The 15,636-nt window shown below is 44.6% G+C and overlaps 1 protein-coding gene across 2 annotated transcripts in view; it reads right to left on the bottom strand.

Annotated features, from left to right (window-relative positions):
• ITGA5 (integrin subunit alpha 5) overlaps nt 1-15,636 on the bottom strand; it is an 86,663-nt gene that overhangs the window by 10,720 nt on the left and 60,307 nt on the right. For both annotated transcript variants that reach the window (XM_081319468.1, XM_081319469.1), the window contains exons 14-23: nt 14,036-14,081; nt 13,355-13,462; nt 10,775-10,830; nt 8,865-9,019; nt 7,750-7,887; nt 6,972-7,039; nt 4,602-4,752; nt 2,847-2,939; nt 2,198-2,277; nt 1,965-2,045 (exon numbers count right to left, since the gene is read on the bottom strand). In XM_081319468.1, the coding sequence (XP_081175594.1) occupies nt 1,965-2,045; nt 2,198-2,277; nt 2,847-2,939; nt 4,602-4,752; nt 6,972-7,039; nt 7,750-7,887; nt 8,865-9,019; nt 10,775-10,830; nt 13,355-13,462; nt 14,036-14,081 (976 nt within the window). The remainder of the gene's footprint in view (nt 1-1,964; nt 2,046-2,197; nt 2,278-2,846; nt 2,940-4,601; nt 4,753-6,971; nt 7,040-7,749; nt 7,888-8,864; nt 9,020-10,774; nt 10,831-13,354; nt 13,463-14,035; nt 14,082-15,636) is intronic.

Raw genomic sequence — 15,636 nt, 5'->3', positions numbered from 1 at the left:
CGCTCTCTACATGGGGCTGCCCTTGAGGACCACTCGGAGGCTTCAGCTGGTGCAGAATGCGGCCGCGCGAGTTGTGATGGGGGTTTCCCGATACTCCCATGTAACACCTCTACTCTGCGAGCTGCATTGGCTCCCGGTTGCCCTCCGGGTGAGATTCAAGGTGCTGGTGATGACCTATAAAGCCCTAATGGCTTGGGTCCGGGATATCTGAGGGAACACCTGCTGCCGGCATCAAGCTCCCTTTGTCCAGTGCGCTCCCACAGGGACGGTCTTCTCAGGGTACCGCCGGTAAGAGATTGCCGGCAGATAACACCCAGGGGTAGGGCCTTCTCAGTGGGTGCGCCTGCCCTTTGGAACCAGCTGCCAGTGGAGCTTAGGACTGCCCCCGACCTCCGTTCATTCCGCTGGGACCTGACGACCTGGCTCTTCGAGCTCTCTGGCGCAGGCTGAGAATTTTAATTTTAATTTTAACTGGGATTTTTATTTGTTCAGGGATTGATATATTTTTTTAAAATTGTTTTTAACTTTTGTATTTTTCGTTTTAATCACCCTGTAAACCGTCCTGAGTCCTTCGGGAAAGGGCGATATATAAATATAATAAAATAAATAAATAAATAATCAGGGCAATCAAATGGACTGTTTTTCTCAAAGTACTTGAATTAAAAGCTGATTCGTGCACTCCAAAATGGGACATAGAATCACGTGGAAAATTACGTTGTTTCTCCAGGTCCGTATTCCTTGAATATAAGCTAGCTGAGCTTTAGGTAAAATGTCTCGTTCAATTAGTGGTTTATCTTTCCTGAAGGAGATAACCCTGGATGACTTGCATGAAAGGTTTCAGAAGAAAAAAAAACAGTTCCCTTGGGGTAAATATCAGCTGCTACCACATTGGAGAGCATTTCCAGAGATACTTATGTTTCCATAAGAAAACGTCGAAGCAGCTAGCATCCCACTGGTGTCAAATAAGAAAGTGGGCACAAGTTCCAGACTGAATTCATACAATCAGCACAGCGAAAATTGATGGGACGGCCACGCATCCTTGGCTAAGAGGACTGTCAAGTTGACTGGTTCTTAATCTATAGCACTTTAAAACAATGCAAGTTCTTTTGTCTTTCCTTCTGATTTACCAGTTGCCCACAGTCAACTAAACTTCATGTCCTGTCTTGGATATCAACACTGATCTATCTAAAACAAATGTGGAATACTTGGTTGCACGAAGCAGAGTCAAATATGCATATGTTTGAATCTAAGCAATAAATTCAGCAGTGAGTGGTTAGAGAGTTATCTTCTAAAAGCAAACCTGGTCTTCATTTAAGGGGAAATAGACAAGATCTTTGACAAATGTAGCGAAGATCCAAAAGACACCATTTCTTGTCAGGCGAACTTTCTAAGAAAACAGTGTAACTTCTCTTAATACTGTACGCACCAATATATGCAATATTGCCCTTGCTAATGAATGGAAAACTGTAAATTGATTGGGAGAAAATTAGACCAACTTCATTAAACTCCTTTTAATTATTGAATCAATAATCCCAACTTTTTGTTAGAGTTTCTCTTTTGTGCTATTTTGGCTATATTTTTTCTTTATTTTTCCCCCCACTGTTTAACTGATCATCCCCCACCTACGCATGGGGCAAAGCGCACAGTAAGAAAACAGGACCATTCTTGGTGTGAGGGAAGTAGGAAGGTGCTTATTGAAAATTGTCAGGAGGGAGGGAGGAGGATCACCTTATGAGGGGATGAAATGGCAGGTGGGTTCCTGGCCTGGCACCTGATACAACCTTCAGGGCTCAAATGGTTTGCCAAAACGCATGGCACCTGTCCTTTGCTATTAAATAAGGTGTGATTTGGCCTCACCCATTTATGATTAACTTGCAGTATTTGCATGCCTTGCAGGCAACAACAGGCCTCGGACATTCTTTTAATAATTAAAAATAATTACTCCTGGTGTGTGTGATACTTACCCATGGGACGAAAGGCGAAAGAAAGCCTCGACGCGCAAGACAAATGATTCCACTTCGCTGTGAGAATTGTTGGCGTTCTTGCTGCGAAAAAGAGACATGGCTATGTGGAACTAGTGAAGGGTGCAGGAAAGAAAAGAGCCCAGGATATCTAGGACAGCCGGAGCTGAGCTCAAGGTGAAGGGAGTGAAGGGGGTGGTGGTGAGGCACTGGCAGATTATCTAGGGCGTTTTTACCTGTGAATCTGGAAATCAAACTGGATGGATGGTTTAGCATCGGTGACGCGGGGCACAGTAAAACGCAAGCCTCCCCAGAGCTAAGAAGGATAAGGAAAAAAAAAGGAGGCATTAGAATCAAGTTCTTTATTCAGATCTCTTCTATCAGGGATTGTGCAGGTTGGGTTCTTGGTTTACTATGATCTTGGTTGTTTCCTTGCAGTTGTTTCATTACCCAGCTATGTAACAAAGTGGGCTGTTTTGGCTGTTAATAGTTGCATGTTGATTGACCGAAGCCAAGACCTTAATACAGGGGTCCGCAACCCCTGGGCCATGGAATACTACCGGTCCATGGCATGTTAGGGACTGGGCCGCACAGCTGGAGGTGAATGGTGGGCAAGCGAACGAAGGCTCATCTGTATTTGCAGCCACTACCCAGCGCTAGCATCACCATCTCAGCTCCCATCTCAGATCATCAGGCATTGTATTCTTATAGGAGGGCGAACCCTACTATAAACTGCTCATGTGAGGGATCTAGGTTATGTGCTCCTCCTCCTCCTCCTCCTCCTCCTCCTGCCAGTCTGTGGAAAAACTGTCTTCCGCAAAACTGGTCCCTGGTGCGAAAAAGGGTTTGGGGATCACCGCCTTAGTACACAGCACCAACACTCACGCTGACACCTGCTTTCATTGGATTGCCAAGGTCACAGATAACCATGTTTGTGTCATTCACGGTGTCGTAGCGGCAGCTCTGGCTGGAAATGTTCTACAGGAAAGGCAAAGGCAAAGTGCATTTAGACAAAGCCGTGGAGGATACTAGCCGCACGTTGTCATCCAAGTTAAAGGTAATAAGCTTGGGATACCGTTGGCTAAAGAGCAAAGAGGCCTGAGCTGCTACCATTCTCTTGTCCTGCTTGTGAGAATTCCCACTGCTAGGATAGAAACCTTAACAAGCTTTTCAGGTGAGCATCAATCCATTTCATCTGCTATAGTCTGTACGTGAGTATAAAACGGTTCTGTTGAAATATTTATAATCACGTATATGTAGCCCTCGGCTTAGCGAAAGCACTTCCCTTCTGCTACATCAGACATGTCAAACACAAGGCCTGGGGGCCGGATCCGGCCCGCGAAGTGGTTTCATGTGGCCCACGAAGCCATCCTGGAAACAGTGAGGGAACGGCCCCCACTGCCTTGGCCCTGGCCCAGAGACCCTCCTTCTGCCAGAGACCCTCAGATCTGTCCCGCTCCTGCCCAGGCCCCCATAGGCACCCTTGATGCGAATGATGTAGAGCTGGCCACACCCACCCAGTAGGCCACACACACTCTAGCCACGCCCACCCAGTAGGCCACACCCACCCTGGCCATACCCACCCGGCCCCCTGAGGGCAACTGCAATGCTGATGCGGCCCTCAATGAAATTGAGTTTGACACCCCTGTGCTACATGAAAGAGGAGAATGTTTTTATTTACTTAACCATTAGGTTTCTACGTTTTTGCAACAATTTCATCCCTAAAAAGGATTTCCTAAGATGGTGTTTACCATCCATATGCACTCCATTTTGTTGATGCTTCAATTTTAAAAGGTTGTGTTTTTTTTTAAAAAAGGGGAGGCTTTGATCAAAAATGCCAGCCAAAAATGCATTTATTTATTTTTTATTAAAAAAAAACACCAGAAGAACAGGGTAACTGCTGTAGCCTTTTCATTCTTGTCATTCCCAGGATCTTCTGGGATGGCGGGCGAGGAGCATGAACATCTGCTCAATACAGGTAGCCCTTGACTTAACAACAAATCATTTAGTGTCTATTCGAAGTTACAACATCACTGAAAAAAGTGACTTACGACCGTTTTTCGCACTTATGACCATTGGAGCATCCCCATGGTCACTTGTTCAAAATTTGGATGCTTGGCAACTGGTTCATATTTATGACCGTTTGCCGTGTCCCAACAACCGTGGCAAGAAAGGTTGTAAAACGGGGCAAAATTCACTTCCAACTCTCTCACTTAGCAACAGAAATTCTGGCTTCAGTTGTGGCTGAAAGTTGAGAACTGCACTGATTGGCAACTCAGATAATGTCACTTTATGAAGGCTTTTTTTTTAAAATGAGTCATTTGGTACTTTTGGCTAGCATATTTATTATGGCATAAGCTTCCCAGAATTAATTGAATGTGTTCTTTTTTTGAAATGCCAACCCCCCCCCCCCCGTTTTATTTTTGCTCCTTTAGAAATCAGAAATATTGACATGCTGGAATTCACAATCTACCCCCACAATTCACAACCTTTTACACTTTGCCCAGAGAAGAGAAGATGTGTCCCAGGGCTTCTAACTTTGGAGACCAGTCCCCATACTCTACTCATGCTCTATTTTTACAACTAATGGATATGACGTCATCGAATTTTGAGGGAGAAGGTTTGTTACGGAGCACCTACCCCATAGTTGCGTTGAACGCCTGTATAGTCTGCCTCGGGTGGGATTGTCACATGGAGTTCAGCTTCATAAGCACCACCTTCTCCACGATTCACCGCACGGAATGAAAGGTTCACCGTATTCTTGTCTCCCAGATAGGCGACCGTATGGTCCCTGCAACGGGTGGAATCCAAAATGAATGAGAGCATGCCTCGAAACACAATGAAATCCAAAAACTACGAGAGCACAGATCGAAGGCTGCAAAGCTGATTATTCAGGCACCATCCAGAGAGTTCAGAGAAAGTCGCCCTTCTATGTCTCTTTCATTTAGTCATCTAAATTTCCAGGCCTACAGTTTAAATCGGTCTGAACTTCAGACCGTTCTCCACAACCTTGGTAGGCAGTTGTTGTATATAACCAAGGAGCCAACAAGCCCTGGCTTGTTTAAAGTATCCTCCCCCTGCCGCTGCCCCCAGTGTAACATATGAAAATTTTAGTTCTTTTCAAGAACATATAACCTTGGCTCTTTCCTAGGTTTTACTCCTGTTAATCAAACCACTCTGCTCGGTGTCCATGTCAGATAAAGATCCTGCAGTGCAGAAAAAGGATTGCACTTTTGTTCTGTAAAAGGTAAAGGTAAAGGTTCCCCCGCACCTGCGTGCTAGTCGTTTCCGACTCTAGGGGCCGGTGCTCATCTCCGTTTCAAAGCCGAAGAGCCAGCGCTTGTCCGAGGATGTCTCCTGGTCATGTGGCCGGCATGACTAGACGCCAAAGGCGCACGGAACGCTGTTACCTTCCCACCGGAGTGGTCCCTATTTTTCTACTTGCATTTTTACGTGCTTTCGAACTGCTAGGTTAGCAGAAGCTGGGACGAGTAACAGGGGCTCACTCTGTTATGTGGCACTCGGGATTTGACCTGCTAAACTGCCGACCATCTGATTGACAAGCTCAGCGTAGTAACAGTTATTACACGGCATAAAACCCGATGGGAAAAGACCACAACAAGCATTGGAAGTCTCCATTTTTATCAGCAACCTATTGCAAACAGAGCTATACTGGCATTTAGAATGTGCTAAAGTGTATTTCTCTTGTCAACTCCCTACACGAATGTTCACAATCTGGTCCCTGCCGGCTGTGGCTGGACTAGAAGCAGAGCAATTTCCTTTCCTTTCCCAGTACATTTCATTAAAATTAAATACAATTAATGCATTGACTCTTGCTAATACTAAAATTCTAACACAATAATTGTTTTTAGATAACTCTAGGGCTGCACTCAAGAAGGGGGTCAGATAGCACAGCTATGATTTAGCTCGTTGTTGTCCACGTTGATCAGCAAAGGCTTTCTGACATTTCTTTCTTAGCCAAGCATTAAAATGAGACTTTTTGGCATGCGGAGCCTGTATTCTGCAACTGCATATTTCCTCTTTTGACTAGTGTAGACATTCAGATAGAAAGTTTCTGTTGGGCACGTAGCCTTCCCTGAACAAAGATTTAACGTTTTTCTTTTTCATACAATTGATTCACAGAGCACACTCATTTCATATTTATTTGTGTTGGTAACAACCAGGGCTTTTTTCTCATAGAACGCTCAGAACGGAGTTCCGGCACCTTTTTTGGATGGAACCTTGTAGGGTAGGCAAGGCGGGTTGTATGACATGTGTGAGTTCCGGCACCTTTTTCTTTTACAAAAAAAGCACTGGTAACAACAATATGCTAGGGACAGTGTAAAAAAAAAGTGATTCGATCCCTCAAGGTGTGTAAATGTTAATGTGTATGTCTGTTCGTGTTACGAGCCACAAAAGATGCGAAACGTTTAAAAGAGCCCACAAATGGATCAGCTGATAACAAAAGAGTAAAAATGATGGCACACAGAAGGAATGGCGAGGCTAAAATTTTCCGGATGGAAATCTTGCATGCCTGCCTTTTCATATCATGGCAGGAAGGGATACCGAATCGTCAGTGTTTAAGAAAGGGACAATACTGAGCCACAGGTCCCCAGTACTAAAAGCACATTAAGTTGTGCATGCAAGTTGCATTTCAAGCTTAAGATGGGCTGTTGTGGGGTTACCCGAAGTGATTTCCAATACTGTTTTGATCATTCCAGAGGTATTCTGGAAGATGTTAAACAGACTCCTACTCAAAAGCTAGAGTTGACTTGCAAATGAGCAGGTATTGGAAATCAACATTACTGAGTGGGACATGGACCATTTCCACTGCTTGACTCCTTCAAAGTCAGACCTGTGCTCAAAATGCATGAGGATGCAAAATATATTGGATTTAGGAAAGAGGAGTCTATTTGGATTTCTTGATATCAAGGGAATACAAGTAGTATGCCGTTGTCCACCTTCATCCTTGCTTGTGGCCCGGCCGGAAATGACACGGCAGAGACTTACCCAAAGACATCAAGTTGCAGGTCAGGGACACAGACATTGTCCTCTCCACAGTCCAGCTGAATTTGGGCCTGGGAAAGAATTCCAGCTATGAGTCAGATGAAACGCTGCATGTTGACATGTGTGAAAAGCACTATACTGAATGATGTCTTTGTTTCGTGAACTATTCTAAGAATCCCAGAGTGTTAACACCATGGGAAAAACATATAGGGACTGAAAACTGGCTTGTTCATCTCTAGTCCATTCAAGCAGCTGCTCCATCCTCCAAAATCATGCCCAAAATACACCAAGCACTTGCACAGTTTGTCCTCAGATTACGGTCTCTGGTTACAAGAATAAGCCAACTGAATTACACATTATGAGGAAGGCGCAAAAGCAGACGAAACCAGTGGCCCATCCATCATAAAATATTATTTCCTTTTCATAAATTGGTGTATAACTTCCAGGGCATCCCACTCTATACCACAATGGCCTCTCCAGCATTAGAGAAAACAGGAACAACCCCCACTCCCCACTCAAGCTCTTTCGGTACTGAAAAATGTCCATTCATAACTTAAGCTGGATGGGGGGAAAAGGAACCACAGAATTTGTTTCATTTACTTATTGACCCCCCCCACATAGTCTTTCTTCCCCTGGCAGATGCCTAAAGTTTTACCAGGAACAAGAGAAGTTCCTTGTAAGTCACTGGTATCCCGTTCATTGGCAAGCCACACTCACAGATTCCATTACTCTGCCAGGCACAGCCTTCTTTGACACCTTCAAAGGCCACGTGGGGTCATACCTTCTGTTCAATGTGGTGGCGTGTGTGGTAGTTAAGGATGGGCTGTAGGCCATGTGCATCGGGTGGTGCCTCCGGATCCAACGAGAAATTCAGGGACAGGTGGATGGGGGAGAGCTTGTCCCGGAATTCTGACTCGTTCTGGAGAGACAGAGGAAGACCTTGAGCAAGGTGGGGAATAAGCCACGAAGAAGAAGAAATGCATGCTGTAACACGGGCTTGTTTGTTCTCTTTTGGCTCCTCTGCAAACCAGAGCTTTAGAACCAACAACATCCCGGCTGCATTGTAGTTACGATATTCCTACCCTCCTAGCCCTCAATTACTGTTCTGTAGTTGAAAATTGCAAGTCCTTGAGGCTCTTCTTGTGGCCTCTCTTTCAAAATATCCACAAATTATCTCAGAACATCTGTGATAAACAGAAATGGTTGCGTCTTTATTCCACTGTTTCTCTCAAAAGGTGCTCGTGGTTGTTCTACACAGGATTTTCCATCTGTGGCCTCAAATTTTATCCTAATGGAGGCAGTTTGGGTGAGGCGGGATAAGGCGGCTGGGGACCGAGATGGAACCGAAGCCTTCCCAGGCTTAATTTGATGTTCTTTCCTATATGGGTCTTTAAATACAGGTCACTCTTAACAGAGATTGAATGACCTAGGTCAGGGGTAGGCAACCTTGGCTCTTTTATGACTCGTGGACTTCAACTCCCAGAATTCCTGAGCCAGCCAAGCTGAGGGAAAAGGGGGAGGTTTCCAAGCTGAGCCATGGCTGGCTCAGGAATTCTGGGAGTTGAAGTCCACGAGTCATAAAAGAGCCAAGGTTGCCTACCCCTGACCTAGGTGCACAGCTCTACAAGTCAGGGTTTTCTCCTAGGAGCTCCACTAGTGGGCAAGGTCCAAAGATCTGTTGAAGGCCCCCTCCTGAAGCAAATCCACTGTCTCACTGGGGCACAAAGCAAGAGTCATTTTCTAAGTGCTTCCCATCCATCACAACGCATAGTACTATTTGGGACAGCGAGGCAAAAATGAGCATCAACAGAGCGGTCACGGGACGTTTCTCATTCTGGAGAAGGCAATTTACAAGAAGAGGGAAAGGCAGGATTCACAGAGGTTGACTCAACTCACCTTCAGGTAAATCTTCATCTCACGGCACTCTGAACTGGCTCCATTGCGGACCTGGAGGCTCTGAATGAGGTGGGATTGCTGGGAACTCAGGAAGAGGGCCCGCTTTATTGCTCCTTTGTGCTTGAGGTGGTCGAGATGCAGCTCCACAGTGAATCCTGCCCAATAAGGGAGAAAGCAGAACCAAGTGAGATATTGTCTTCCACGCTCGACTGTAGTCGATGAAGCTCAAGGGTGTACCAGAAAGAAAAAAAAAACCCCACAAGCCTGATGTCTGCCCAGCCCTGTTACATAAAGGTTTGGTGGCCTATCGTACAAAAGGGATTGCAGAAGGATTGGCTTCTGCAAGTCCCTCTGGATTATGAACCATCTCGAGCTGACGCCAGATCAAAAACGTCTTTTGAAAACAATGCAACTTTCCCATGCACCAGTTGAGCCATTAAGCATACAGGCATCCAAGGTGCTTCACAGTGTTTAGCTGCAGAACCTTCATCTGGAAAAGAAAACATCTAAAAAAAATGTGCTTTATAGGTGCCGGTAAGACCACGCTTGGAACAGAGCACAGAGAAGAGCAAGAAAAATGATAAGGGGTTTGGAAGCTAAACCAGACGATGAATGATTGCGGGAAGCAGGCCTGTCTAATGAAGAGAAGGACTAGGGGTGATATGATAGAAGCCTTCCAAGACTTGAAGGGCTGTTGCAGAGAAGAAGGAGTCGGTCTTTATTGTGTCTGAGGGCAGGACAAGGAGTAACGGGTGAAGTTTATTAAAGAGAGAGCTAACCTCGAATCAAGGAGAAATTTCCTGACAGTGAGATTAATTAATCAGTGAAAAGGCTTGCCTCCAAGTGCGTGTACTTCATCCCTGAAGGTTTTCAACAAGGGATTGGACAGCCATTTGTCTGAAATGGTATATCATCTCCTGCTCGAGCAGGGATTTGTACTAGAAGACCTCCAAAGCCACTTCCAACTCTCTCATTCTACGTTCCATGTTCTAATGTTACTGCACATTATTAAAATATAACCCCAAACCCAGTAATTAGGGATTCTTGTAAAAAACGAGGTTTAAAAATCCTTATTATTAGCTTGATACTCACACGATCGTTTGGATGATGTGAGGAAAGAAAATAAAGGAAACCACCTCTTCCTTTGGTGATTTTAAGATCTCTTCAAAAACATACAAAACTCTAAACCCCATCAGATATTGCTGGATATTCTTCTGGTAAGTAAAAACCTTCCAGTTTCTTTGGGGATGCATCGCAGAATTATTCTTCATTCTGGTAGCTCCTGTTCTGCACTCCACAATCCTGGTTTGGCAGAGACTATTTCTTTATTTTCATTCTTTTCCGGGGATAAATTAGGATTGGTGGGAGAGTTCTCTACTGAATGAAAATATTCTGAAGTGGGGTCCCCCCTCCACTTCCAGGATCTTCATCTCACCCCAGCTGACTTGAAAACAGTTGCAAATGTTTCCAGATCAACCCCAGAGGTTGGGGGGATTTTAGCTCTTTCTATAATGCTGAACTAAAATTCACAACATTCCTCATCAGCAAAGGCAAAACACCTTGTTTCTTCCTTGATTATTCTAGCTTTATCCAGACCTGTCTACTATTTGATCATTTTCTGATTACTGGACTGCTAGCGCATTGGCTGTCTTTTTACGCTCCATAACAACTTCATGATCTCATTGTCAGCTTCTGATTGTAGAGCCTAAGCACACCTAGCAAAGTGACTTTATCTTGATCTCCACTGAGCTTGAACCAACTCCTGGATCTACAGTATGAGTAGTCATTCTGATGGATCCTGAAACAGCTGTCTTCTTCCAGCATTGACAATGATATGGACATGTGAAGACAACTAGATTGGCCCAACAGCTGCAAGATCCTTTCCCCCTTTGTGCCCTGCGGTTACTCACCAATGGAATCAGGAACATGCTTCCCAGATGCATTCAGACAGAAGCTCAAGTTGATGCTGTTGACACATGGGAAAAAGAAGAAGAAGAAGCAATGAACCAATGTAAGAAATCTGTGAGAGACAATGCGCGCTGATAACAAGAGAGCTAGGCATGTGTGCCTTGGTGGAGCAGTGGGCTAATGCCTCCTTAAGTAATACCAGCTGCCTGCAATTAGTGCAGGTTCGAGTCCCACCAGGCTCAAGGTTGACTCAGCCTTCCATCCTTCCGAGGTAGGTAAAATGAGGACCCAGATTGTTGGGGGCAATAAGCTGACTTTGTAAAAATGCTGCCCCCCCAAAAGCCCTAATAAGCAGGCATATACATAGAATGAAGGCTATTGCTAAGCACATTGATTTGTGCTTCTTAGATTGTAAGCCACCCTGAGTCTTCGGAGAAGGGCGGGATATAAATGGGATAAAAAAAATACAAAATGTTCAGGCTGGAAAATATGGGCCTATTTCAAAAGAATAGTCCATTACATCCATTAGTGAAAAGTATTTTGTCACAACAAAAAGTAAACTTGATGTGTGCCTGGAGGAGTAGATGGTCCAATATTGCAACCCAAATGGAAACCCAACTCCGCCCAAGAAGAAAGGATAGAAAGAGGGTTATTCTAGGGGACCTTTATTGGTTGTAACAGTGGAGAAAAATGAAGTCATCACACCTGATGGGAATAAACAGGGGTGGGTGGGACCCTATCTGGCTGACTCAGCTTCTCCTTCCAGCCATGTGGTCCCAGCCGGGTCATGAACTGGACAATCGCCCAATTCAAGAACATGTTTAACAAGCAGTCAGGATGACCCCATGGAGCTGAGCATTTGGAAAAACTCTTGTCTGTAAATAAATTCCCTCACTATCTCTGTCACAGACTGAAAACTAGCATTATTTAGTTAGATCAAATCTAAAAGACACCTGGCTGGTTTCCATGTTATTTCAGCAGAAAGTGACGGGATTGAAAATGTCCTGCGATAACTTATTCCACTGTTGCCATAAAATATCACAGTAAACAACCACTTGCTTACTCCTCTTTTAGAATCATGGAGTCATGGAAGGGGATGCTAAAGCCATCACACACACACACACCCCAACTATGTGCAAGAATCCAAATTAACACATCCCAGGCACACAGCTGTCTAGCCTCTTCTGGAATACATCCTTCCACCTTTAGATGATTCATTCCAAATGGCTCCTACTTTTAGGTAGCTTTGAACAGAGTGACTGACTGGAGAGAGGCAAGGTAACTATGACAGGGGTCCTAATTGTATGTCCCTGAGATGGTCAGGACTCCCAGAATTCTTAGCTGGAATTTGAGGCTCTGGATTCTATAAACTGTCTTCCCCAACATCTACAGAGGGTCAGGGTGGGAAGGCCAAACTACAGAATCAATTCCTGCAAGAATGCCTAGATAAGACCTTATATAGTCAGGAGCCTACAGGTAAATGTAGCTACAGTTGGTAATGACAGCTGTCACAACCTCTTGTACCTCTTTCTGTTCTCACCATTTTATCCACTGACATACAGATCAGCCCACGGTGTACAGGTAAGTCCTGGACTTATGACCACAATGGTGCCCAAAATTTCCATCGCTAAGTGAAACATTTATTCAGTGAGTTTCGCCCCATTTTACGACTTTTCTTGCTACAGTTGTTAAGTGGACCGCTGTAGTTGTTAAAGCAGTCAAACTGTTGTTAAGCGAAACTGGCTTCCCTGTTGACTTTGCGTGTCAGGAGTTTGCAAAAGGGGATCACGTGACCTCAGGGCACAGCAGCCCTCATAAATATGAGTCAATTGCCAAGTGTCTAAATTTTGATCACACGACTGCGGGGATGCTACAGCGGTTGTTAAGTGTGAAAACTGGTCATAAGTCACTTTTTTCAGTGCCGTTGTAACATTGAACAGTCACTAAGTGAATTGTTAAGTCGAGGACTACCTGTACTTAAAATGGGCACATAGCCTTCTTTTAAAGGTAAAGGTAAAGGTTCCCCCGCACATGCGTGCTAGTCGTTTCCAACTCTAGGGGCCGGTGCTCATCTCCGTTTCAAAGCCGAAGAGCCAGCGCTTGTCCGAGGACATCTCCGTGGTCATGTGGCCGGCATGACTAGACGCCAAAGGCGCACAGAACGCTGTTACCTTCCCAACATGGTGGTCCCTATTTTTCTACTTGCATTTTCACGTGCTTTCGAACTGCTAGGTTGGCAGAAGCTGGGACGAGTAACAGGTGCTCACTCTGTTACGCGGCACTCGGGATTCGACCCGCCAAACCGCTGACCATCTGATCGACGAGCTCAGCATCCTAACCCACTGAGCCACCGCATCCAGCCTTCTTTTAGATTGGTACAAATAAGCCGAACCGTATTTCTTATATATGCTCTACGTGGTATAAAAATGAACCAGTTCACATATATAGTCTACAAACACAAGCCCTCAATTACCGTAACTACTGAGAATAGAGGGAAAAACGCTCCTGAACTGATATAAGAGCTCTAGCAACAGAGAGCTACAAAGGGACAAGGGGAAAAGGTAACTCCCAGGACCACTCACCATGCCACAGGGGTGCCAGTTCCCTCCAGGGTGCATGCCCGTTCCTCAGGATTAAACATAGTAGGGAAGATGCTGAGAGTGGCACTGGCATGAACGATGGGGCGTCCTCTGTGGTAGGAAGCATAAGAAAAAGGGAGAGAATGGAAGCAATTTTCTATTTGGAATGAGAAATGAAAGACTTAGGAAACGGATGGTTTACTTAGTTATTATCAAGCTTGGCAAGGCAGTCACATTGGCTGAGGGAAGTCAGCAGAAATCTCTGCCGACAAACGCCTTGGAGGCAGCTATCCAAGATGGCGGCAGCCCCTTGGTTAGGGTCGGAGTTCAAGAGCAGATTGGTATACATGGAGGAGGAGGAGGAGATTTTCAGTGATTTACGAGACACCCTAATTCATGACTTGTCTTGGCAGTTCCAGAAGATGGGGGTTACAGCCAAGTAATAGGATATGTCAGAGTGTTCAAACAAACAATAAGCAATGAGAGAGACAGAGACAGGGACGGGGAGAGAGTTGGGGGGGGGCAATGGAATCATAATCTCATCACTTTTTCCAGGGGAAATTTGCTTTATCAGTGTCTTCAATTTACTATGTATTACATATATTGCATTTCAACTCCTATATCCTTCAGGCAGCACAGGGCTAGGGAAGACTGGCCTTCACTGTCTCCAGACACTTTACCTACCTGTAAACCATGGCTCTATCCACTCCGAAGGCCCCCACAATTAGATCTGCAGGACAAAGAAAGAGACGGTCTGCTGAGCACTTGGCAGAAAATAGTGACTGCGAATCAGGACACAACTTCAGCAAGCTATTTTTAAAGCGAAGGAGAAAAAGCACACCTTGCTTTGCCTAGACAGCATACCGTGAAACCTAGTAATTTCTCATTGGTTAGGGAGGGGGAAAAAAAATCATACGGTGCACGCTGAGTGGAATCCTGGTGGCCTTTCACATCGAAATGTCATTACTGGGCTAGCGAGATGATTATTTTGAGATAAAGCTGAAACAACAGCATGCTTAGCACAGAGAATGAATGACCTTTGTATTACAGTCCTGCAGAGAATTTGAATGCATTGCTTGGAGCATCAAGGCATTTGCGTGTGTGTGGGTTTTTTTTGAAAGCTTGCTGCAATTGCTTCAGGGCCCTTCCCCAATCATTGGAGCATGACTGCATCAGTCTGGACCAGTGGTTCTCATTCTTTTCTTCTCCACAGACCCCCTTTAAATATCTTTTCATGGCCATGAAGCATGGCCACAGGCCAAGATTTAAATCCTAACATTTCTTCAGGTCCCTGTGATGACACTGTGGTCCCCCAGAGATCTGTGGACCACAGGTTGAGAACCACTGGTCTGGAGGGAATATCGTCTGCAGACACATTCAAAATTTGTGGAAACGGCCTCAAAGCAATTACAACTAACTTTCAGGAGATAGGGCTGCCTCAAAATTCCAGCTGAGTCCTCTTTGCATCCTTTATGTAGCAAATGGGTGTATGAATTTAAGATTAGAAGATCTCGTGAACGTGTAAGAGCGATCATTTCTTGACAGCTTAAGCCTTAAGTCATTTTGTTTATTGCTAACTTCAGTAACTTTTGTTTATTGCTACTTCTTTTGGAAAATTGCTGACAAAAGTTCTTTGAAAGAGACTATCTGGAATGGAATCAGCTAAGCGCAGTGGATTTTACAAGATCCTTTGAAGACATTTCTTCTTCCTCTCTGTAACTTCTGAAAGATCAGAAGAGATGCTGCTGCCTCACTCCTGCTAAAGAGTTAAACTGCGGCAAACTAAATCAGGGCATTCAATCAGCCATCCGTTTTAAGACCTATCAAGAATATAATTATGTATTTCCAATGTTCCTGCACGACTGCCGAAAGGGCACTTCCCATCAGTAGGCGTGAGGGCATCTGAAAATATTAAAAAGTATAAGAAATCATCAGAAAAAAAACACCTCCCAAATTATGTAATCCAAAGGGACTAAACACGATCAATGACTCCAAAATATTCAGCAACTGTAACGATATATGGGAATGACCTTGAGAAATTGGGGGGGGGGAGAGAGAAGAGATGCTGCATGGGGAATGGGCAGATAAAAGAAGGCATAGCCCACAGCCATATAACGGTTGGAGAAAAAGACTATAAAGGAGATGGCGGGAGATTTGTACTTGTCAGATTTGCAAAAAATTGTTAATGTAGCCTTATAATAAAGTAGATTTAAATTATTTGGTGATGTTTCCTGTCTGGCATACCTGGGAAGACCAACGTCAACCTTTAAAGTCTGAAAATAGAA

This window comes from Vipera berus, assembly GCF_964194415.1.
Source record: "Vipera berus genome assembly, chromosome: 2".
NCBI classification, from domain to species: Eukaryota; Metazoa; Chordata; class Lepidosauria; order Squamata; family Viperidae; genus Vipera; species Vipera berus.
Note: the sequence above shows the minus strand (reverse complement) of the source record. Positions and strands in the feature narration are given on the sequence as shown.